Source organism: Aythya ferina (assembly GCF_964211825.1).
Source record: "Aythya ferina genome assembly, chromosome: 1".
In the NCBI taxonomy this organism is placed as follows: Eukaryota; Metazoa; Chordata; class Aves; order Anseriformes; family Anatidae; genus Aythya; species Aythya ferina.
The window spans coordinates 90799235-90824343 of record NC_140296.1 but is presented as its reverse complement, the minus strand read 5'-3'; the positions used below and the strand labels follow the sequence as shown (position 1 = coordinate 90824343).

The following is a 25109-nucleotide window of genomic DNA, read 5'->3' as shown; positions in this document are numbered from 1 at the left end:
TGCACAAGTTCTGTAGGCAATCACATTTTCTGTAGATAATAAAAAAAATAAATAATTCTCAATGCTGCTTACAAGGCATGAGTATTGTTTAGTTAACAAATGTTAGCACAGAGTTCTAACTGCAAATTCTGCAAATGTGTTAGCTCAGTAATCACTTGCCACAATCTCACAGAACACCATGCTCTGAAGACAAACAGTTCCTCAGAATTCATTTACAAGTTAAGGAGAGTCATTTAAAAGCTTTTAAAATTCAGAATGACATTATTTGGTGACTTATAAGCAACCCTATTACCTCTGGAATAGGTCCCTGTTCATAATGCATTTCATAGTCAGTGGAATGATAAAGGCCATCAGGCTATGAATTTTGGAAACCATTTTTTTAAAATTGCAGTTGATGCCCATGGCATCATATTATCTAACCTTTGTCATTTGGGGAAAGATTATTCTGAAGAAGTGCTTGAATGCTCAATGCCATCTTAAAATATAAACCCCAGAGCCAGACTCCAATGTCTCCAAGGTTGAAAAGCTCTCCAAATCCATCAGCAAGTGTGCCCTGGCCACAGAAGACCCACTATATGCCCACAAGGCATATATCCATAGAGGAATTATGTTCTGGGCCTGCAGAGTCTCCACAGTTATCTTTATTAGAGCATGTCCTATCCACAGGTGACATACCTGTTTCTGTGGTCAACAGTCCTTTGGAGCTCTGGATACTTTGCACAGGCTGGTATCACGAACACTTTTCAGAGGGAAGTGAAAAACAAATTACAGCTCTTCCTAATGAAGAAATCAATCAACATCAAACAGCTGTCATGTCTCTATCCCATGTCTGCATCAATTAAAAGTCATTATATTCACACCTCTTCATACCTGTGCCAATAGATGTGCTATCTTAAACTCCTGTCACCATGAAGTCCTTCACCTAAGCTTTACGTGTACTTCACTGTGTTCTGTTCATAGCCAAAGCCTTGTACATCTGTGATCTCTTCTTCAAGCACAGCAAGCCACTGTGAAATTAGGTATTACAACACTGCCGTATCATAACAAGATGAGAACTAGAAACAAAATTTCTCAACAGTTTATAAGGCATGCCTACTGTTTACTTTACAAAGGCTTATTGCAAAGGAAAACATGCCTTGGAAAATTCTCGATGTGATCTTGAGAGATGAACTTTTAAGATACAGAACAGCGCCCTGGAAGGACTCTCTGGTTTAAGACATCACTGCCATCTGCCTCCCCATTCAGAGCAGCAGGAAAGATTGTTAAGGGGAGTAACAATAATGCATATTTTCCTGAGTTCCTCTGTACCTTCTGTCTTACTAGTTCCTCACATGAAGTAGCAATGTATCAGCAGTATCAGCAGTACCAGCACCACCTGCAATAGTATCAATGTGGCCATCATCCTGCCTTACCGAGGATCATTCTGGTCCTCCATCAACACATTGGTAATGTAAAACCCGCAAGTTTATTTCTGGCCTTTTGATCAGCCCAAATAAATACAGACACTACTGGTCAGTCCAGATCTGCAACACAGTTTGCACTAGCACTGCAACCTAGAAAACCAAGGTTTTAAGGTTCTAAGCATAGTGATGCCCTAAGGGCATGAAAATGGTGCTGGCTTTCTCTGGGATACAGTTCAAGGGTAGAAGCAGAGGGTTTTAAGAATTTGATTCGAAGGTGTATAAGGAAGTGGTTACATGCTGGATTCTGCATGATCTTTCACCATGTACCGTGGGACCAAGTCTACAGAGCACAAAGCCTCACAGCTGTGGAAAGGAACGCTAATCCACATTGTGCAACACCTTCTTTAGAGGAAAACCGGCAGCTGTTTCTCAAGGAAGTGCTTACTTGTAATGCTGTAAAAGCCAGCGTTCATAGGGATGCTGGTTAAAAAGGTACAAGTGTGTCAAAGAATCTCACTTCAGAATAAATTCCACCATTAAGCAAGCCTTGTGGTTACAGTTCCAGAGTCTCCTATGAAAATGTCAGTTAATTAATCGTGGTGTGTTTACTTTGCTTATTCTCTACTATTTTTATTAATCAGTCAATCCCAGACAAGATAAAGACTATTCTAATGACCTCAGGGTATTTGAAATCACTAGCCAATATTCAAAAGTCCATTTCTTTCTGCCATTGACAATACATATCCTCCAAGTAGGAAAGTATGCAAATATACTTGGTTTATTAAAATCTTAAGTCAGTGCTAAGGCTTTTATGACCGTGAATTCATAAGACCTGACTGACATAACTGCTTCAACTGCTTCACCTGATTGACACAACAGAAAAGTCACATTTGTTTGCCATAGTAATTACCAGATGTGGTATTTCTTGTATGTCTGTCCAGGTATCTCTGGGCAGGTATCAGTTCCAGAAACCTGGCTTAAACAAAAGTCTGTCTAACTTCAGTTAATTGCTTGCACACATTCATATTATTTTAATCTAAAATAATACAAGAAGAGCAAATAATTTTATTTATTTATTTATTTAAAGCCAGGAGTTTTACAATAGCAAGAAAGACCCCAACAAAGGCTATCAGAAAATAGTCCCTGACTCCAGTATGAATCTCGCACTGACTCCAGCAGTCAGTGGAACAAGATTTCAAAATAAGTTGGTCATTAAAAAATATGACAAGCAAAAGATGTGGCAGAAGTTGCAGGTGACTAGCACCTTCATACTGCAGCCTGCAATACTAAAAAAAATGCGAACAATCAAACTTATTTTATGACCTGTCTCCAAACTAGCAGAGAGTCATAGCAGGTGAAACAACCCACACCTGAACTAGCTATATGCACAACATAAACAAAAGCAGTAAGCAGTGCTACTGTGCTCAGAACTCATACAGGAGGAGTTTTCCTGACTGCTATGCTTACACTGCAGATACACACAGGTAACAAGAATAAGACTGAGAAAGTTCAGGCTCAGTCAGCAACAATAGAGAATGCCAATGATGGGGAACCTGAAGACAATAACACAAAACAAGACAGACCAAAAGGGTGTTAGGGAAGCAGACAAGATTTCAAAAAGTGTAGAAACTCAAATCAGTGCATGGTCTGATCCCAGAGCATCATTTGGGGTTCCGATAAAATGCTTAAAATAAAAAGATGTCTGTCTGAACAGACAAAGCAGATGGAAATAGCCTTGCTGAGCACCCTACTGAGGTGGCTGCAAGTACCTGCATATGGTGAGTTACAAAGGAGAAGCCCGACACACCACCACTAGATATTAACCACCCCCAAAATGGCATGAGAGAAAGCAATGGCCATAGCACACTGAAAGGGGGCAAGCAGTGAAATCCGTGTGGTGGGCCACCACACAAGGTTTAATTACAACAGAGAAATCACAGAAGGCATGCCTTGATTTTTTATTTCCATCTGCTGTTAATTGATAATTGCCAGAAGGCGAAGCATCACTGCAGTTCTTCTCCCAGACATGCAGACAGTAGGATTAGGTATGTGAACATGACATGCTTCACCCCTCAATATCAAAAGAAACTGTTTTCACACCACAACCTATCTAGATGATATTATAAGTTAAGAATCTAGCTTATGAAGATAGAGCTGGGTCAGGAGAGGTTTTTAGGTAAAATAGTTGAACATGCTCTCCATCCTTGACAAATCCATTCAATGTATTCACCAGCAATAAGAAATTAGATTTCCTTGCACTGAGAAATAGGAATGAGTCCCCTAGTGTGGTCCAGCTGGTTTCTCACAGTGAGAACTGTGATACACCTAAATTCAAAATATTTTGAATTTATTGAAACTAGAAGAGAAGATGGGCTTTGGAGATCTATAAACATAAAGTGAAAGCATCAGGCTCATTTTGCAGAAAAAAAAATACTTATGACTGATCCTGGCTGCAATGCAGGGCAGTTTCAATAAAAACTTAATCTAAATTTGCAAACTAGACTTATTAAAATAACCAAGTGTTTCAAAAGAAGCAGGCTATAAAATTGAAGACAATAATGCAAAGACAGACCTAAATACATACACAAAAGTTAAAAAGAAGACAGCACAATAAGCCCTACTCAATCTTAGATTTAGATTCTAGATTTTAAACTATTGTACAGCTAGCAAGTGCATATTTATTTATTTAATTATTTATTCTCTGGAGGAGGTTTGTCATTTATGAAAATGTTTTAAAGGAAGCATATAAGGAAAAACTGATGAAGAGCTGGACTTGGGACTTATAAGGCAATTAAAGATTTTGAAGAAAGCCTAGGCCTGAAAAGAATAAAAACTGCATAATGATAGAAAGAAAAATAGTATGAGTATGGAAAATCTATCCAAAACCTCAGGGAATGGGATCAAGTCCTGACCCCACAGGATTTAGCACAGAAATACTTGGATTAAACTCAGCATTTTGCAGGGCTGGGATTTTGAGTGTTTAGAAAATGCAGAGTGCAAAGGGCAATTACAAGATAAAAATTTGACTCTGGTCCAGCGTACAGCTAATGCTGACTGTCTGCATCATGGGTGCTTAAAATTTTTGCTATGATGTTAGTAATTAGCAAGGCCCTTGCCTTCCTGTATAAAGGGGATCTCCATGCCTGTTTAAGAAGCTGTATCAACTTTGCCTCGGGACACCAAAGGACACTAATGAAAGGCATGGAGGGTGACCAGCACAACACAGAGCCTTTGCAGGGGTAGTCCTAAAGTTCATGGAAGTGCCAGGAGTTAATCCAATTCTGAAATCACAGCCACCTGATGCTTTTCAGGAACAATGAGATCCTATGGTCTATACAAAATAACCCAAGCAGTAAGTTTCCAGGGAAGATTTGCACTGATTTCTCCCTTTGTTCTAGGTTAGAAATATTAGTTAGCACTTCTATCACAAAGAGCTACTCTCTGAGTAGCTCTTTACTCCCAAATTACATACTTGGCGTATAACTTAGTTTACTAGTTTTAATCATCTGAAAGGTTCACTAGTCTAACTCAGTTAGGTGTCCTTGGTGGTCAATGGAGAGAGACAGGAGTCTTGGGAGGATGCTTGTCTCATCTCTCTTGATTAATTATCTTAGCATAGCACAAATAAGTCTCAAGACCTATGTATCTCTTCCATTTCATAGAGACGGTGTTTGTCAGCCAGTACAGGTGGTTAGCATAAGACAAAATGAACTCTACCTCTAAAAACTATAACATTTTAACCCTTTCCTCTTCAAATCTAGATTTTGCACTAGAAAGCTAGAAAGCACATTTCCCTAACCATTAATTATTTTCAGAGCTCTTCACTGAAGCTATTCCAATTTACACAGAGCATTCTTGGACTATGGAAATGTGTATGGAAATGTGAACAACATCACCCTAGTAGTCACAGCAGCATTACCATATAGCAGATATATGTTAATATTTCATATATACATACATAGTAGCCTCCTCAGTGATAATAACCCTCATATTGATATATATATATATTTATTTTTTTTTCTGCAGAAGAAGAACGTGAGTCTTGTTACTGATGCTGGACTATTTTACCACTGCTATAACATTTAGGGAATGAAGTGTTAGAAGATTTACTGGGGACAAGACCTAATTAGACAGCGAGGATATAGGACAATGGCTAAAAGTGTATTATTTCCTTACGTGCTCTGAGTTATGTCATTATTAATTAATGCATGTTACATAGGACATTTATGTGAAGAAATTTCACTGTTGTAATCTGCTTTGCATCTTTAGCCTTTGCCCATTTAGGTCAAGAAAACAACAACAAAAGAGCTCAGACAGAAAAAAAAAAAAGATGTTACATAGCTAAGACTGTTGATCTTTAAGTCAGAAAATATGTCTTCTGCTTTCAAAACTCTGATTATTTTGGAGCAGTATCCTTCGATTACAAAACTAAATCTGTCTCTGTCTGAAGCAGGAAGATTATTTATTTGGACTACTCTCTGCCATTCTAGGTCATGCCCTGCCTGATGGTCTCTTTAACGTCATTTAGGCTAGAGGTAAACTGGAGAGCTTGGGGCACCTCATTCAGACTGATACCAATAGCAAACATCACCACAAACTTGCCAGTGAATTTATTTTGGAGTAAAATTTTGCAAAAGACAAAAATAATAGGAAATTGGAACACCCTGAACTATAGCTAAGTCAGAAACAGATTAACATAGTGAAGGGATGATCATGTGATAATGAAAATAATTTATGTTGGAGTTTAATGTTTTTCCCTTGCTTTATATTTATTTATATTTATATTATATATGACTAAATATGCATATACATGTATCATGTATAATTGTTAATTTGTACCCCAGCTGCCCATGCCCAGGCCCCCATTTCAGCCCCAGAGATGCCAATCCCTGCCCCAGCGAGGCCACAGCAAGACCCAGCTCCAGCTCCCCACAGCCCTGCTACACCATAGGCCCTGCCCAGCAGGGCATATCCAGGCCTGTCCTTGACCAGCCCTCGGGGAGGTGCATGGTGCTGGGGTTGGGGCTGCCCCAATGACCCCAGCTGCCATGCTCCTGGTGGGGTGTTGGAATGGGCCCCGGATGCCAGGCTGTGCCCTGATCAACCCCATGGAGACCACCAGTGGTCCTGGCCCCAGGGGAGTGGCTGGCCTTGCTGTGCCTTAGTACTTGGACCCTTGTCCTGCTCTTGTGCTGTGGCTCTGTGTACTCCAGAGAAACAAGTTTATATTTGTTCATCACATTTACTAATGGGATTAATGCTATAGGTTTTATGTTTAATGATGAGTCCTACTTTGAATGGAATCTGGCTGATAAAATATTCACGTTTTGCTTATTAGCTCTAGATTAATGTCAGACTGTTGTATGTTGGATTAAAAATCTTGGCTATTAACATTTAGGCTCTTAGGTTAACATTCTGTGTTAATCAAAATACATTTTGGTCTTGGCTGATGCTGCTTTAGGGTGAAGTGATAGACCAGACAACCTCCTGAGACTCCTTGCAGCACTTTTCATTTATTGGAAAGCCTGGCATGGAGCTTATGCTCATTTAATTGCACAGCATTTCAAAAGCACTGACATGTGCTCTCACAATTTCTACACTGATCGTTGTAGAGAAATTTGAAATTATGTAACATGTATGCTTAAAGTGTATTTAAACATGCCTGTCTTCTGTAACATCAATACTGAACAGAAACAAAGGTGCTAACTGGAACAGCTGCATAACCTCACTGCAGAATAGCAAGAGGTATCAGGCAATGTTCCCCATGCCTTCAAAGGTAATGAACCATAAGAACCAAGTTTACCAGGTGCCTGGAAGCACCAAGTCTCAGTATACGCTCGTGGCTGATGGAAGATGTAGTCTCACTCTTCACAACCAATCACTTTGTTATCTTTCTCTTCAGGCAGTTTTCCTGTACATGACTGTGACTCCTTAAGACTGTGTCTAGACTTACGTGTGCTCCTAAGCCTGATCCTCTGACCTTCAGACAGCTTAAAACCTATTGGGTCCTTGTGCCCTGTCTGCAGTTATGAAGGTCTGGGAGCTGTGCCAATAGTGTCCATCTAGCCTGTGTGCTCGAGCTGCCTCCCTGTGCTGTAGAGGATGGTGGGAAAGGGTGGGAGGCAGAACAAGTGCCCAAGGCTCAGAGATATGGACCTGTTACACTGAGGGTTGACATCTGGACCCAGGGTTTTAGAAGAATTCTTGGCTCTGATCATATTGCTGGTGCTGAAGCATGCTGGTGATGCAGGTGCTAATACAGCTTGCTGATAATGGAGGAATCTATTCTGCCTCTTTGGTTAAAGGCAATGTCAGTGTGTATTACCTGCCAGCAGGACATTTCAGCAGTGAAAACTGTCTCTTCCTAAAGCAGATACTTTCCAGCTAAAGACGATGAAGAGCAACGGTAACATAAATAACAGAAGGCTGGCATATTAAAAGCACTGCTATATAAGGAGCAGAAGCTGAGAGAATGTGTAATTTAGAATGCCACACTGGGTTTTCACCAGCCACTGACCAGACGGTCATGAATCATGAGCCTAAATTCTACCTCTTAGTCTTTGCAAATTTGGAGATCTTTGGCTTTGACCTCTACTCCATCATCTTTCCACTAATTTCTCAAAATGTAGTCCAAGGCTGTCAGTACATTTTCTGCCAGACAGTATAGCTATTTATGCTATCTCATTACCACAGTGTCTAAGCGCCTAACAAAATTTATGGTAACAATACACTTTGTACACATCTCAGACGAGTTCCCTTCCAAGCTGAGAAAATGTGGAGGCTTTCAGCTGCTCTGTTTTCTCAAAAAGTTTTGCTTTGCTTGTAACATCATGTATTCAAAGGATAGTGCACCAAAATCCAGGTAGAGGATTCCTTTGTTTGTTTAATTAGTTAGAACCACATGGGATTTGAGAAGTAATAGGGCCATTAAAAAACAGAAACAGAATACTAATGTGATTAGAAGGGCTGTTTCTGTGCATAAGCAAATCTTTTTGCCATCTAAGAGGCTTCATTAGAATTACATCTCCTGTTCTGGTCATATGTGTCGAAGATAAATACACTTGGGCTAAGACAGGTGTAGAAAAAGTTTGCTAGGATCAGCAAATGTGTCTACCTCCATGGGAGGATACTAATGGGTTTGACTAGCAGCAACCTTGTGAATAGGAAAACAGAAGGGAGAATATGATCTCTGTTTAAATGCATCGTTGTGTAAACATTTTTGAAGCAGAAGAGTCGTGGATGAAAAAATGAAGCTTTGAAATGGATTTATTGCAGGAGAGAGGAGGAAAAACAACCGACCTGGCTGTAGGAGAGATTGGCTTGCTCTAGACAGAGATAGATTTATTCACTAGAAGGATTATGTGTCCTTGTTGTTAGGAAACCAGACTTAATGACCCAGATGTTCACTGTATTGTACCTCAGCAACAGCCTTTTGATGGCTTGTGCTATCAAACACCCCCATGGACCTGCACATGACTCCAGGGCATGGACCATATAACCCAACTGCAGGCAATACAGCCCTTTCTTGTTCCACATACTCACATTTAAAAAGCATTAATTATTCCTTGACGTTCCATGAGGAAGATAGAGACCAGAAGAACACCAGTCCTAAGTGCTATGTATAGTGGACATTGGGAATCTGGGGCATTTGGTATTAGGCACATAAATGTAACCATAGCTATCCCTGCTTATTGACCAAATAAAATGATCCACTTCTGCTTTTGCAATAGCCTCCCTCACATATCAGTGTTTCACATGGGACTTGAAATAATCTCTGCAACTATTATTTCTGACAACTGTTTGATAATTTTATGTCTCTCAGCATGAAGAGGTCTTGGAATTTGATTTCTCCTTGAATCAGAGAGATTCTTTTTTAATCAGAATACATATTTCTGAGAAGAAACTCAACAATGGCATCTTGTGTTAATTCAGCCTCAGCAGCTTCCCATGAACTTTTTGTTCAGGTTGCTTGAATTTCTCTCTTCAATGTTAATCACTTCTCTCAAAAATAATGAACTTCTCATCAGTCAGGCAGCACTGTTTCAGACATGGCTTGTATCACTTGGAAAAACTGTTTTCAGAGGGAGATATTTATGATACTTTTAATGAGGTAAATGTTCATATCTTCACATAGCTTCTAGGAAGAAATAAAAAAATAAAAATAAAAATAAATAGATGGTCTCATCAGACTACTTCCTTTTGCAAGATGATAAGTATATGGCTTTAACAAGGAAGAGTTCACTTCTTAAAGGACACAAGGATGGTAAGTAAGCAGCTAGGCAAAATCTAGAGAACCTGGCGTAAGGAAATAGAAAAATAGAGAAGAAGTGAGGTGAGGAGCTGTGAGATTTTTTTTTCTTATTTATTTTATTTTATTTTATTTTATTTTATTTTATTTTATTTTATTTTATTTTATTTTATTTTATTTTATTTTATTTTATTTTATTTTATTTATTTTTACTGCAGGAGATGGGCACATTTACTGCTATCCATGCTCGCAATGACGTAAAACTGTCAGAGACAGCTGATCAATAAGAATGGAACAGAAAATTTCCTGGGCCCCACGTAGGGTATGTGAAGGTGTCACAGCTCTGCTGGGCTGGCAATTAGATGCAAACATCTCACAGCATCTCTCTGAATCATACACATGCCTGTCTTCCTACTGCCTCTGACACACACCAGGATCCAGTGCCTCCTCAGCCCCCCTAAAACACCACATCAAGGCCTCACCAATAAACACAAAGGCAAAGGGAAAAGAGAAGATGAGTCCATAAGTGATGAACTTTGTAGGTAATTGACCTAGACCCATCTTTATTCTGCCTCCAAACTCCCACATTTTCCTCATTCTCCTTAAAAAGGCAAGACTGCACCTGCTGTAGTCAATATTTGTGACTCCTATCATATCCGTCCCTGTCTCTGCACACCACAATCTATCACTCGAGTTATTATGGAAGAGGCAGAGGGAACCCTGTCCAGACTGCCATTGCTTACTTCCAATGTATGGCACCAAGAAAGAAGGAATGGCATAGACTGCCAAGCGTCTTTGGTTCGGAAGGGTCTTAGGGCTGGATCCTTTCTGCCTTGAGCTAGCTGAGTGTGGAAGGTCAAGTATAACTGACATAATTTCTAGATGTAATCTGTATGGATATATCTGGGGAAGCATGTTTGCGCACACCACCTCCAGTCTCTTGGAGCCTCAGTTATCGAGTAAAAATCCAAGAAATGGAAAAGCCTGTTGGATCTCTAGGGAACCAGCCTAAAGGCTCAAGGTGAATTTGTTGACGGAGTTATTTCTGGATGGGCCAGCCTTTTTCTCTCCAGGTCTGTCTCCTGAGGGTCTAGGCAGACGATGCTCAGCATATAGGCTGACCCCACCTCTCAGCAAGACTCTCTTGCACAGGTCAAACTGCAGCTGGCATGAGGTGCAGTTTATTTTGACGAGCTTTCAAGGAAAGCCCTGACTGGGGAGCGCAGTCACTTGATCCTACAGGTCCTCCAGAGGCGACAACTCCAGTGTTGGCTGCCGCAGGTTCCCGCTGGTGGCCCTGGTGCGTTGAGCAGATGCCGAGGACCCAGACCCCAACATAGCCTTAGGAGAACCAGCAAGCCCACGGTGACTACAACCTTGGGGCTGCGCTCCGCTACACCAGGGGCTTCTCTCCCCTCACCCTGCGGGAGATAGGCGAGGGAGAGCTGTATCCACCCCTCACCCGGGGCGGTGCGGTGCGGTGCGGGGCGGTGCTGCCCGCCCACCGCAGCCGGCCGGGAGACACCGCCGCCGCCACAGGGCGGGAGAGGAGCGGCCGGGCCGGGGGGGCAGCGCCATGGCAGAGAAATGCGACGTGGTGGTGATCGGGGGCGGCATCTCAGGTGGGTCCGGAGGGCCGGGGTCCCGGTAGCCACCCTGGGGGGATGAGATGAGCCCCGGCGGCCGCTCGGTGGGCTGCGGTGGGGATGGCGGCGCCGGGACTCCGCCGCCCCGGGAGCTGGGCGCTGCCCGGTGCCGGTGGGGGAGAGGGGCTGCGCTGGTGGCTTGATTTACCTGTAAAGTCACCGTCATCCAGGCTGAGTGTCATGTTGTGCTGGCTTCGTTTTATTATTTTATTTTATTTTATTTTATTTTATTTTATTTTATTTTATTTTATTTTATTTTATTTTATTTTATTTTATTTTATTTTATTCATTTCGTTTCATTTCATTTCATTTCATTTTTTTTTATCATATCTTAGCCTATTTTATCCTATCTTATCTTATTTTATCATACCTTATCTTATTTTATTTTATTCTTCTGGTTCTTCCACTGTCCAGCCCCAGCATCCCCCAAATCCCCCCCCAGTTCCTGCCCCTGGAAGTTCAGGGCAAACAAGGGATAGGTGCTTCTACACTATGCCCAGGAGCATTATGCAGAGCACCTCAGTCACAAATCACTAGTTTAAAATCCTGGGGTCTTTTCTGTTTAGAGCATTTTCCCATAAAGGGAAAATGCCAAAAAAGAGCTGGATCATTTTGCAAGTTTCTAGTTCCTCCCCCAGCACAGGTATGATGGATTTAAGACTGTGAATGGCCCTGCAGAAAGCAACAACAGGCCTGGAAGCCGTGTTGCACCGGGTGGCAATCTACTGCTTTTAGCCTAATCCTGCTGGAAGACCTGTGCGTGCTCACAAAGAAACTCGTGCATTTTATTCACAGATGCACGTGCCCAAATAGATCGTGTTATGTGCAATTGTTTCTTTCTTCTGTGCCTTCGCCATATCAAACAGCTGCTTTTTGGCCTGTGTCTGTTGGGAGGTGTGCAATATGATAGACCTGGTGCTAATGAAACGTTAATCTCATTAGTGCGTAGCGAATGTGCAGCTGTCCATGGATCCAAACAGCATCTCTTGCCAACCTGCAAACAAATTACTCAAAATGTGTCACCAAACATACGATTTAATTCATACTTTTTCTTTAATTGTGGCTTTTAATTTTTCCACTACTTATTCCTATACAGAATTTCTATGCAACCATTATATTAAGGTGTGCAGCATGGGATTATGTAGTGAATAATGCTGTGTTAGTTCCCCAGGCCTTAACCACAAGCTGGCAAGGCACTGATTATTTCCATAGACAGTTTGGTCCTTTAAACTCATTAGCATCATTTTCTAAGGATGGTTCCCAGATAAGAAACTGCTGAATAATTATTGAATGTTTAAAGTTTGTTCATGTGGTTAGCAAAAATTAACTTACGCTGTTTTGTGAAACATGACTGTAAGCACAGCATTATGGCTAATTTTTAACTTGTTTGACAATGACAGTATTACAGAAAATTAACCACTGGGAACTATCTATTCATGTCTTCTAAATGAAAACATCTTCAGTGGCATGTTTTTGTACAGATGCAACGCTACAGGTTCCTTCTCTTTAATGAGTTGGAGTCAAAGAGTTAGTGTAACAGATTTTAATAACTCGTTTTTCATTGTTGCCATGGGAATATTTTCATGGCAGGCCTGCGCTGCCTCCATATGTTTTCCTGAAAACACTCTTGGAGCAGAACAGAGCAGCAGTACTGTGTCGTGTTCAGTTGTGTGCTTTGCTCTTCTCTACCTGCAGCTAAAAGCAAGTGGCAGGGTGTTGTGAGGAACCAAATTTCTATTCACTTTCTTCTAAACAAAATCTTTTCCAAAGCACTTTGCTCTCATGGTGTAGCAACTTTTCTCCTGCCCCCACACAGAGGCTGGAAAAATAGATACACATAAAAATCAGTAACTGCCTTCAGTGGCTTTCCTTCACCTTTTATAAACCACTCCTGATTCACCTCTGTCTTCTATCCACAAGTTTCTTTGTAAAAATCATTGGTCTGGCAGCCAGGTGATAAAAATATGGTTTTCCATCTCGTTGCTCTTATTGAAAACTCCTGCAGACATGCCAGACTGCTGCTGAGATCTTTCTCCTGTTGACTGGAAAATGAAGCATATGATTTTTGAAATGGGTCACTCTTTGGAGACCAGGTTTGTTATTGCTCCAGATTTGATTTGTGCATTCCTTTGGAAAGTCGCTGTTTCTAAGCTGACTCAGGAGCAGCCAACTGAGACTTTGCTGTTAGTGCCTTTAGGTGAGGGAGGCATCAGTAGGTGCACTGATGTAAAACAGCGGACTGCTCCCTTGACCTTCAGAGTAAGTGTTCTTGAGCTAGCTGTTACTGCCATGAGCACAGAAGTTAATCACAGAAGAAACAAGAAGTTGCTGTGCTGATGTGAAGATGTGAATAAACATGCCACAGACACACCATTCAGTTTTCTGTTTTCTATTTGTTTACTATTTTAGGGTAATACAAACTCCATTTGCACTGCTCTCACCCTCTTTGGCAGCAGTTCTGCCCATCTTTTACTCAGATTTAGGTAGTATCATCTAATATATTAGGGAGGAAATATATTTCCTATATTTCCTATGTAGGGGAGGAAAAAAATGGCTGTGAAAAACCTAACAACATAGATGGTGGGATTGGGTGCACCCTCAGCAAGCTTGAGGACAACACTAACCTGAGTGGTGCAGTTGATATGATCGAAGTAAGGGACCACCCAGACCATCCAGACCACCCAGAGGGACCTGGACAGGCTTGAGAGGTGGGACCACGTGAACCTCATGGACTTCAACGAGGCCAAGTGCAAGGACCTGCATCTGGGTCAGGGCAGTCCCAAGCATGAATACAGGCTCAGTGATCAACGGATGGAGAGCAGCTCTGCACAGAAGCACTTGCAAGTAGTGGCGCATGAAAAATTGGACATGAGCTAGCAGTGTGCACTTGCAACCCAGAAAGCCAACCATATGCTGGGCTGCATCAAAGGAGGTCCCGTTTTATTGGTAAAATGTCTTCGGAAGGCTTTGACATCTTTTGTGAATGGCCTGAATTAAAAAGTAATATTTTATAAGAAAACTTCTCAACTTAAAAAATGCATATATATACAAAAAAAAACATATCCCACAAACTGTATGCAATATGATAGGTACTAAGGAATATTTAGTTTGGAAATGTAAAAAGTAGTTAGTTCCTCAGAGAGTTGAAACCTGCATGGTGAAAAAAAAATAAAAATCTTCTGTTTGTTCAGAAGCATCTTTTTTAATTTTTATTTTTTATTTTATTTTTACCATTATTATTGTGAAGGACTCCTGAAGCACGAGGATGGAAATGATTGAGAAAAGTATGGGGTTGTGTCATCAAACTTGCTTATCTTAATTAATCAGACACTGGTGACAGAAATTTTCTTAAATGAAATTTTGGAATCTGTTCAGATATTTCATTTAAAAACTTCCTCCACATGTTTTCAAAACTGCCTTCCCGTCCCTGCTTTTGCCATGGAGACCTCTTTCCTTTGTTTATTTCAAAAGAACTTAACAGATTTTAACCTAGTGTTGCTCCAGTCATACTTAAGAAAATGCTTCTTGTAAATTACCAGTGTGTAGATTTTGCAATCAAAGTGAGGTTAATTTATTTTTCCTCAAAAGTGAAATCTTTTTTGAGTTATTCTGGTGAATAGCATTTGTATGCGTAGTGTTTTCCTGTTCTCAAGAAGCCTGATGTGTTCTTGTAAGTTTAGAACCAAAACCTACTGTAACGTAAAATATTTCTGTTTAAATGTTAGGTTTATAAAACATTTACATACCTATCATTGTGTTACTGAGATACAGTTTGCTCTGTGCTCTTCGTAAGTCTTGCTCTTCATTTGCATGAAGGCTTAATACACTGTAATTACTGTATCTCTCACTCCATCTGTGAGACAATTTCAATTTACTTAAATAAAACAGGTCAAGTGTTTTGGGGGCTATTATCTGAAGATGTTCAATCTGTTTTAAAAGAGACTGAAGCCAAGGGCAAAATTCTTATTTGAAACAAAACTGAGACGTTGCAAGAAAAGTATCAATGAGATTCATAGCCTGCACTACTTAATTGATGTTTTCTTTTTGCTCCCTGGAAGAAATTTATGCTGTCATAGTAGTCATCCTTTGGAAAGATACAGTTTGCCAAACAAAGCACTATTTTTGGAGAACATACCTAATATAGTGGTCCTATACTAAACACCTATTTAAAACAAAACAAAATAAACACAGGCATGGATGAAGTAGCGTAGATGATGCATTGAGTGGGATGATGCATGTGGGAGGACTGTGACCATCTCCAAGTCCCTCTCAGAGGGATGCTGCTGTCTCTGGGATGCATCAGGCAAAGAGAATCTGGGATGTTTCTCTATCAGCTGGCACTGTGAAGGTCTTTGTTGATATTTTCAGTTGCCTGTCTCTGCTACCAGGAGTTCTTCCTTTTGGTTTCAACTATGTTCTTGGCTACTGCAGAAGAACATGAGGCAATTAGCTGGAGCTTACCACTTGACTTAGATTTATCACACAGTCCTTGGCAATACACAGCAAAAGTACAGAAGGCAGCTGTGTAATGTTTTGAGATAGTTTGGTAGCCTAGGAAGCAGGGGCAGTAGTTGTAAGTCACTGGCCGATAGATACCTCCTAATAGGTTTGAAAGTTGATTTGATAAGAAGCTTTCTGTTCTGTCTGCAGGAACAACCTCATCTCCTAAGGCTCAAAGCTGTACATCATTAAGAAAAGCTTTTCCATTAACTTATTTAACTGTTATGAAAGGGTGGTATTAGGGAAAGTTTGTTGTGTTTACTCAACAAAATGTGAAAACCACCTTGAAAGGAGCAATAAAGGTAAATCGGGATAACAAAACTTTGTGTAAGCGATTCCTGAGTAACTAGTATGTGAAGAACTGCTGGAGAACCCAAGTTTGCGCATAGCAGTTGATGTCAGTGTTACAAACTGCAAAGTTCACAGGGTTTTCTTATCTGTACTGCTGAATTAGATGTTTTTGACAAACAAGGTTAGACAGAGAGGCTGAAAGTCCTTTGTAAGAAAGTTCAGTGCATTGTTTACTTAGGCAAACACCTGCAGTGGTGCTTTTAGTTCAGTAGACTTGTCTGAGTCTAGTTTAGCACTGGACTACCACCTAACCACACCAGAGGTGGTAGTAGATATTCACATACATTAATGTATGGGTCCAGCTCAGTTGTGTGCCTTGAGCAGATTTCCTGATTGACCCTACTTACTGCTCTATGGCATGTATCACAGAGAAAGCTCCAAGCATGCAAATTGGATTCCTTTTTGCATAAGACCACATGCTCTAGGAGCTCACCATTTGAACTCCAAGCCCTAATGGGATGTTCAGCCTGTAGTCTATGAAGTCTAGTCTGAAATAAAGCACCTTTCACGGATATGACACCAGGTATTCAGGATACAACTGTTTTGCTCTGCAAATCTTCTCCTGTTGTCCCATACTATTTACTAGCATAAACACTGCAAACTTGCTTTCTTGGAATACTTTAATTTTTGCAGTTCAAGTGTAGTAACAAGGAGAGAGAAAACTGTTCAGTTTAGTGCTCTTCTTCAATGAAGGTGCAGTCAAAAGTAATTTAATTTGCCATCCTAACCACAGATGTGCACGTGCATCCCGTTTCCATCCTTAGTGTCTTCTCCTTGCCTACTTTTTTCTCTCCTCCCCTTCTTCCTTCTTTCATCTTGTAACATCAAGAAATTGCCAAAAGATCAAGTTCTGCATATTTATGAATTCTGATTTGTCAGTTTTACTTCCTGCCTTCATCAAGGACAGGAGTAATTTTAAAGACGCATAATTCAGCCTGCTTACCCCCAAGCAGTGAGTGACTGTAGGGTCTGTCTCCAGCAAATGGAAGATGTTACTCACCGCAGAGATAGAAGTCCAGGTCAAACTCTGGTGCCCGCAGTCCCAGAGGTTGTGACAAGGAGCTCGCTGCTCTGGCTCCATTCTTGGTGTGCTCAGGATGTCTGACATTTGCTTGGGAGTGTGCAAGGATTTATGGATAGCAGGTGGGTACTGGTTGTCTTACCAAAAGGTGGAAAACTGTGGCAAAAAGCCAGATAGGCTCATTTTACTGCTTTAGTAGACAGAAAGCCTGAGCAATGTAGGCTTGCACAGACAGCCCCGGTAGTCCCAGAGGTAAGCTTATAGCACCGCTTGTAGTATCATAAACCAGCAGAGAGTTTGCTCTATATTTGCATATCTCACACAGTAGCTAATGACAATGAATTAGGTCTTATGCATAATTTAGTCAATCAGGAAGGCTTTTCTTCTTCAGAAGTTACTATTGTGTATGTAAACAATCTGTGTGATTCTGGCATGCTTCCCACCACTCCATTTTGCTTCTCTGTAGCACAATTGACAGCTGTAGTGAAATAGTTGTGTTAATTAAAGATAAAAAGCAATAATGTGTCACTGCCCTTCTCCAGGAGGAGCTTGCCTTTGTGTTTTGTCTCCCTTCTGCAGCAGATACTTCACAGAGTAATACAGTGTAAATTTTACGTTGGTTATAGAAGTTTGCTAAGCGAAGCCATTGTGCATTGAAAACCTTTCTTTAGTTTCCCTTTACAGAGAACGTATCTTGATGTACTTACAAAGCACTCAGTTATACGATTTCTGAAATCAGTCATCATTCAATTGGGCTTTAATTTCATGAGGAAATTGCATTCATTTCATTACAGTTTCAATCATTTAATTTTTATATAGCCATCTTCGAACTTAACGTGATTTTCCTCCTGGGCCGATAACCTATTTCATCCTTGGAAACTTATGTCAGATATTAAGGTTCTTGCAGCCTTATGAGATGGTTTGTCAAAATGTGATCATTCATCCAATTGACTGGTTTATATACAGACTGATGGGTCTAAGGTTTATAATTTTGTAACGTATTATCCTTGTTTAAAGATACATTTTGCTGATTTCAATGGTCAATAGGAGCACACTATAGTACCTTGTTATATGAATCATTAGTGTCTTGTATTATTTTAAATAACCCATCCATGCACTTGTACTTTGCCCAGCTTCTGTGCTGTCAGTTTTCCGTGTCTCAGTTTTAGAGATCCTGAGTTCTGGGTGGCCTAGCAAAAGAGCTAATGCTGGAAAGCGCCTGTCAAGCCACAGAGATGTTGCCTTGCGGCTCTGGGTGGAGAGCAGGGGAACTGCTTAAGGACATGATGGGCCTCAGAGTTTTCTCAGGGCATTTGTGTCTGTTTGCACAGAAGAAGGAAGGGCAGGGGATGGGATGAGGGAACACAGAGTATAGACCATCCCTGGAAGAAAAGGCAGTCCAGTCTAGAGAGTTGAAGCTACTTTTGGTCATGTTATATATGGCTACATACATCTTATATCTGCCGATTTTTAACACCGGCTTTTATAATGATGTTATACTACAGAGATTGCATTAGTGAAATGGTTGATTAATTCTTTATTTTTATTTTTTACTGTTTATTGGTGCCATAGCTAAGAATAAGGAATGCACGGTGTAACACCTAGTCTCAGTGTGAGACAGAATGGTCCCTGCTTCGGAAAGCTTACTATGTAAGGATGAGATGAAACACAGACCTAAGCCAAAGCATATACGTCATCTGTGAAGTTGTACTGGCCTGGTGAACAGGCAGCACTGTTGGTGAACTGAAAAGTCTCTGGGTGAAAGCTAGTGGCTTGGTTAATTTCCATCTGAGTGTGCCTCAGATATGTCTTAAAAAAAAAAAAAAAAAATAACAATAATAATTTCAATGTATAATTTCAATGCTAAAGTTATGCTGTTATCTTGTATAATGATTTATATCTGAGCAAGGTGAGTATGTAGCTTTGCCCTTACTGCCTTACCTTTGCTGTGCTTACTCTATGTGCTCAGCAGCAGATGGAAGAGTCTGGCCTTGGTTCATTAGGGCCTCTGGCACCTTGCAGTTACAATGATTAGTTTATGATGGTGACCATTGTTTGACATCTCATACTTCGAGAGGTTAAAGAGTTTCATGAAGTTTTAATCCATTTGAAGCCTCCCTATCTATTTGTTTATGTCTGTACTGTTCATCACATTTTCTACCAATATACTCAGCTGAGAGTGAGAAGCAAAAAAAAACCTCAACCAAACAAAAATCCTTTGTAACCTCCTGCTGCTCAGCCAGCTAGTTTTTATATATGAATTATACCATCAAGCTAGAACATCAAATGTAGTCTTCTTGGTTGACTGCACACAGGAACAGCTGATTAAACAGCCAGTTCATACTATACATCCTGATGACCTGGGTAGTGTGCGTGTAAACTTGCAGTGTTTGCTCTAGTGATAGATCTGTGTTTGAACACATTGAATACTGGAGCAAGTCACCTCTTTTGTTCCAATATGAATTAATATTTATGAAGCTAGATTGCCCAGAGGCTAAATCAGTAACTTATGCTAAATAATGAGCACAGGTGAGGAGAGGAAAGAGTTGTAAAGTATTTTATTTTATTATCTGGGTGCTTCTTTGTACCTCTGTACTTCCTTCACCTTTCCCCCCCACCCCCCACGTGTTCTATCAGAATGGTTCAAATCTGATGATAGTATTTTTTTATGTCATAGCATAGATGTAGAATAAGTTGCTTAGCTCTTGTGCTTTCTCTTGCCTGCAGTTAGAGATGGAGGGAAGACAGTCACTTGGAAATCTTACTCAGTTTTTGTCTTTTGTGCTTCTCTGGATGACATCTGTGTTCTTAGCCCTTGGTATCTCAGCCCAATTGGTCATTTACTTCAGCCTGGGAATAGTTCATCCTGAGCTGGCCCTCAAAAAATGAAGTGATCTCTTGGAATATCAGCAAAGAGCTGGCAGGCATGCATGGTGTTTATACAAGGATGCTGGTCAATAGTGGGTTTCTTCTTCATTTTTCTGTTGTTTAAATAGATAAAATGTTCACTAATCCTTGTAAACTGTAAAGGCTAGTATTATCTAGGCTGTGTGTCCATGTGTGTACCTTCTTGTACACGTGTTATGTATAAGTAGATGATACAAGCTTCTATAGAGTTTCTAGGGCATGGCACAGTGAATATTTCAAAGTGACACTGACACTGGGACATGCTCTGGAAACATAAATCCATAATTATTAGGTGCAACTGAGTGACAGAAGTTCACTGAAGATCAAGCAAAAGATAAAGTAAAATGAACAGCCACAGAATGAGGATGTAGTTGCTTAGCTTTGCTATCTGCCCTGTGACTTGACCTTCTCTAAATGGATGCCTGTGAGTAACCAGCTACTGAGAGCTGTGAGAAATTATGTGCTACTCCTTAATGTCAATATATGAGAGTGGTAGTCTGTTTTTTTCTTTCTTATTTTTTTTTTTTTAACATCTAAATTCAAATCTATTTGATCAAGTGTTTTGAGCATTTATATTTTTCCTTAGGAGACTGAAAAAAAAAATAGAGAAGAATTCTTTGCTTGAGAACATGCAAGATTTAACAAAAAAGCATTTCTCTTTTGAGGCAGCTGCTCATAATTTTGCAGAATTTTCCAAACTTAGGTTAGTCTTTTTTTTTTCTCCATTTTCCTGTGTATGGAAGGAAGACGTCTTCTCCAGAGTAAATTTGGCTGGTATTTTATTTGCTTTTATATCTTTTTGTAACAGTAATACCTAAAAGGGTACTTTTAGTAAGCTATCTTTGTAGTGCCTCAGCCAGGAAGGGACTGAGTTATGCCCCGGTCATTGTGCTAAGCTTTGTTTGTTCTAATGCTAGGATATGTTTGATGTAGTACTACCTTGTCTTTCAGTTATCTGCGTCTGCTTTGCTTCTTTCCTCTGCCTGTTGTGTTCAGAAGCAACCTAAGTTGTAAAGTAGCAGGATAAGGGATGATTTAAGCTGAAGGAGGTCCTGGCGTTGAAATTGTGAGATAATACTGCACTACAGATAATAATAATAGTAATAGTAATATAATAATAATAATAATGCAATTGACATGAGCTCTTCAGCATATCTTGGGGCCGTAACAAAGGACATGCAGAATATTTATATTTATAGCCCATAATATGAACAAAATACTGAGTATATGATTATTCATCCTAGAAATATTCATCCTTTGAAATGCTGGAGTGCCCAGTTTTGTCAAACTAAAATTTCACTGAAAACTTTGAGTGTAAAAATATAACAGGAGCTTAAGAGAATTCCTGGTCAAGGGCAGGACAGATACGGTTTCAGTGTTTGAGCTGAGGCAGAATTGCACCAAAGACACTGGGTTTCCACACAAATGCCATGAACTGTCCTCATATGGCAGTGTTTGAGCTCAAGGGGCTACCACTTGGCTTGTCTCACTCATCGCTGGCTGGGCTCTGTATCACTTCCAAGGTGTGATGCCTGGAACAAGTTTGTATAGAATGATTTTAATGTTAAAGAACTCTACTTAATAAACACAGCTCCCTGCACTATGGATATGAATCATCTAGAAGCACTGCCAGAAGGAAAAGATCACAGAAAGCTGAGGGCTGGGACTAGAATTGATGCTCACGTAAAGTCGCATTAACTCAATGGGATGCTCATTCTGACCTCAGTGACAGGTTACAGAGCCAGCTCTCAAATGGAAAATCTCATAGCCTCAGCTCGACAATGAAATGCTAACAAAAGTAAATTATATTTATTCATGGAGTTCTGTATCCTAGTCAGAAATGTTATGTCCTGTGTAGAAATATTTTAAGTAAATGTACGTTTTAAACAGATAGGCAGATGGATAATGTCTTTTTTTTTTTTTTTTTTTTTTTTTTTTTGCTCGTTGGGATTTCAGAAACTGTTGCTTTAAGATCTTCAGTGTTGTAGGTGAATGGTATTCATGTTAATGCTATCAAGCATTACTACACAGTGATAAAGCTTAGGAAGACAGAGTATCTCTCCCCACACTACAACTACTTGCAGCAGAAGAGTTGCTTTGATACCTTTCACTGTGCTGTTCAGTGCACGGAGGTAAGGTATTGAGAATAACCAAGTTGACAATTTACAGAGACCCAGCTCTACCTTGTGCTGAGGTTCTGAACTATGATTTTGTCTCTTTCTTCCATGAGATTGAGTAAAATATCTAAAATACCTTTGTAGATATAGCCCAAATTGGAGAGGTGAAAAGGGTACCTTCACCCTGAAAGCATACGTGATCGAAGAGAAAAACTAAGTTAATAAAAGGTACTGTTGGGTTGCGGTACCTCATTATCCTTGTTGCCCTTTGCTTTTCAGAAGGATTACCATCAAGAACTCCTAGAGGGATCTGGATACTGCAGACCTTGTCTGCACTAAGGATTAAGGTTGCAATGAAGAAGGAAAGCTCACTCTTGTGCATTCTCACTGTTTCTGAAAGCACTTTGTCGGTCTGATGTGAACTGAGTTTCAAGCATTGTGCTCTTAGCTGTCTCTGTAGACCTCCCATTAGGATTCTGAGCATGTCCCTTGAATTTATAAAGGGAAAGTATTTTTCACAAAAGCAAAAATCCCTTGACCTTTCCGTGAGGCGAGGAAAGCTGCAAAAAACGCCTGTATCACCTTATCTCACCGAGACCCGGACCAAAGTCTTTTTTTTTTTTTTTTTTCCCTTACAGTCTTTACCTATACTGCCTTACAGGCATTACATTGTCTGAAGCCATTATTTCAATTAAAATATTTTAGCTGACTAATGATGAGTGACGGAGTTAAAGGTGACCAGTGCCAGGTTCAATCTCTCAGCAGCGGAGCAGTAATCAGATTGTGCTCATTAGAGTGGTCAACACAAACAAAAACAATGCTATTAAATTGCAGTTTCTGACACACTAATGCAATAAAGAAGCCATAGAAGGTTTCAAGGAGAAAAGCCACTGGTGCAAAATGGCTGCTTGGATGCAGATAAGAACACGTCTCTCCTCCGGTTGTAGTCTCCATCCCTTCTTTTACTTCAGTATCGCAGTGACATGCAAACTGTGTCCTGCTAATGGCACTGAAAATACAGGATGAATTGGGGACAACTCTTAAAAGGAGGTCAGAGAACCCTAAGGATAAGCAAGGAGGCTTTTTTTAATTTGAATTTTAGAGTAATTAGGTCTAAGCAGCAGCAAACAGAATTTTTCCATTAACTGATCTAATTTTTAGATGCTAGGAACTTAACACAGGAGATTTTCTGGTTGAAGGAGTGTTTCTCTTCTTCCCCCAGGATTTACCCTAACCGCTTAGGGCATATTCTTCTTTATTTCTTCCTATTGCCCGTAGTCAAACATGGCAATTATGCTAACCACCAACAAAGGAGTTCTCCTTGAAATGTCTTCTGTGGTGTATTTTGATAGTCAGGTGTGTTTTGTTTTACTGGACACAGAGCACCATTTTGGTCAAACTCATTTATTTGCCATGTGCATTTTGTATGTATTCCTGAGAAATACAACACCAGACCAGGTAGATAAGGGTTACTGTGTGAAGACATCTAGAAGCAGAGCAGTTGTTTCCAATTTCATCCCACAGCACTGTTGCTACCTTTGTAACTTTGTGGAGGTTTTGACAGATTTGATGTTTTGTTTGTTTGTTTGTTTGTTTTTGTTAACATTTCAGCTAGAATCATAGAATCATTTAGATTGGAAGGGACCCTTAAGATCATCAAGTATGACCATGAACCTAACAGTCCCAAGCCCACCATGAAACCATGTCCCTAAACACCCTGTACACTTAAATACCCCCACGGATGGCAACTCCAGCACTTTTCTGGGCAGCCCATTCCAATGTCTACTCACTACTTTCACTCTTTCTGAGAAGAAAATTCTTCCTAATATCCAAGTAAAACCACCCCTCGTGCAACTAGAGGCTGTTTCCTGCTGTCCTATTGCTCCTACTTCAGTTTTCATGATGATCTGAAACTCATTGCTTTCATTAGGAAAATAAAATTTCTGTGTCTCTGCTCAAAATAAGACTTCAAATCAATAAGACAAGTGCAAATTTTGAGGTTTCTAATGTAGCAGATTTTGAATGTCCATGGACCAAGGTGGTCTGACTAATATTTTTGAATGTCTCTGTTAAGAAATACTTGAGTTCATTGACCGTAGCAACCCTGAACTCAACTTTTACTAGTTTATATATAATCAGTTATGGTATTTTTTTATTTTTTATTTTTTTGTTTTCTGTTGGTCTCATGAAGAAGAGGACTTAAAGAAACATATCTTCAGCTTTGGACTGGAGGATGACTTGCAGTGTGGGCACACCTGCAAAAACACAGTGGAAAAATTAGAATTTGGCCCATGTTAAAACACCCATTGTCAAGGAGTAGGTACACTGTCAACAACGAGCTGAGCTAGTGTAGAGCTTGTTCACTATGTATATCCAAGTTGTGGGGGCTCAACAAAGGTAAAAATCAGCTCCTTGCCTTTTCTGGAGGCGGTGAAAATTTCTAGCTTACCTGTACAGATAAGGCTTGTATGCAGTGGCAAATGTCTGGTATGTGTTACAAATTTTAAAACTCCCCTGGCCAGTAGTGTGTAAACATACCTTTGATGCCAAAATAAATAAGTAAATAAAGAGAAAGGAATGTCAGCGATATTTATGAATTCAGGGAAATCCAGGTGTGAGTTGTGTAGGTGACTATGCAAAATCAGCGTTACAAATTTTCCAAGCAAGTACAGTACAAATATGATGGCAGCTGTTCTTCATTCTCAACCTATAGTTTTAGTTGGAGAGAGAAATTTTTAAGGTTATAAAAATAAACAACTTTCTGACAGTCATGTTGGAAAGTATTAAGTGAATGCCATTGGTTTAGAGACTTTTTTTTTTAATGTCTCCACACCCGGAATAAAAATTAAGAATTTGTGGGTGATTTTTACGATTATGTATATGAGAGAAGATAGATGCTTTGTTCCTAGAAGAGAG

At 40.1% G+C, this 25109-nt stretch overlaps 1 protein-coding gene across 1 annotated transcript in view; it reads left to right on the top strand.

Annotated features, from left to right (window-relative positions):
* Positions 1-11159: 11159 nt before the first annotated feature.
* The window catches only part of LOC311444187 (amine oxidase [flavin-containing] B-like), a 49217-nt gene continuing 35267 nt past the window's right edge, over positions 11160-25109 (top strand). Inside the window, exon 1 of the mRNA XM_084535159.1 lies at positions 11160-11273. Coding sequence (XP_084391285.1) covers positions 11228-11273 — 46 coding nt within the window. The 5' untranslated portion in view covers positions 11160-11227. The remainder of the gene's footprint in view (positions 11274-25109) is intronic.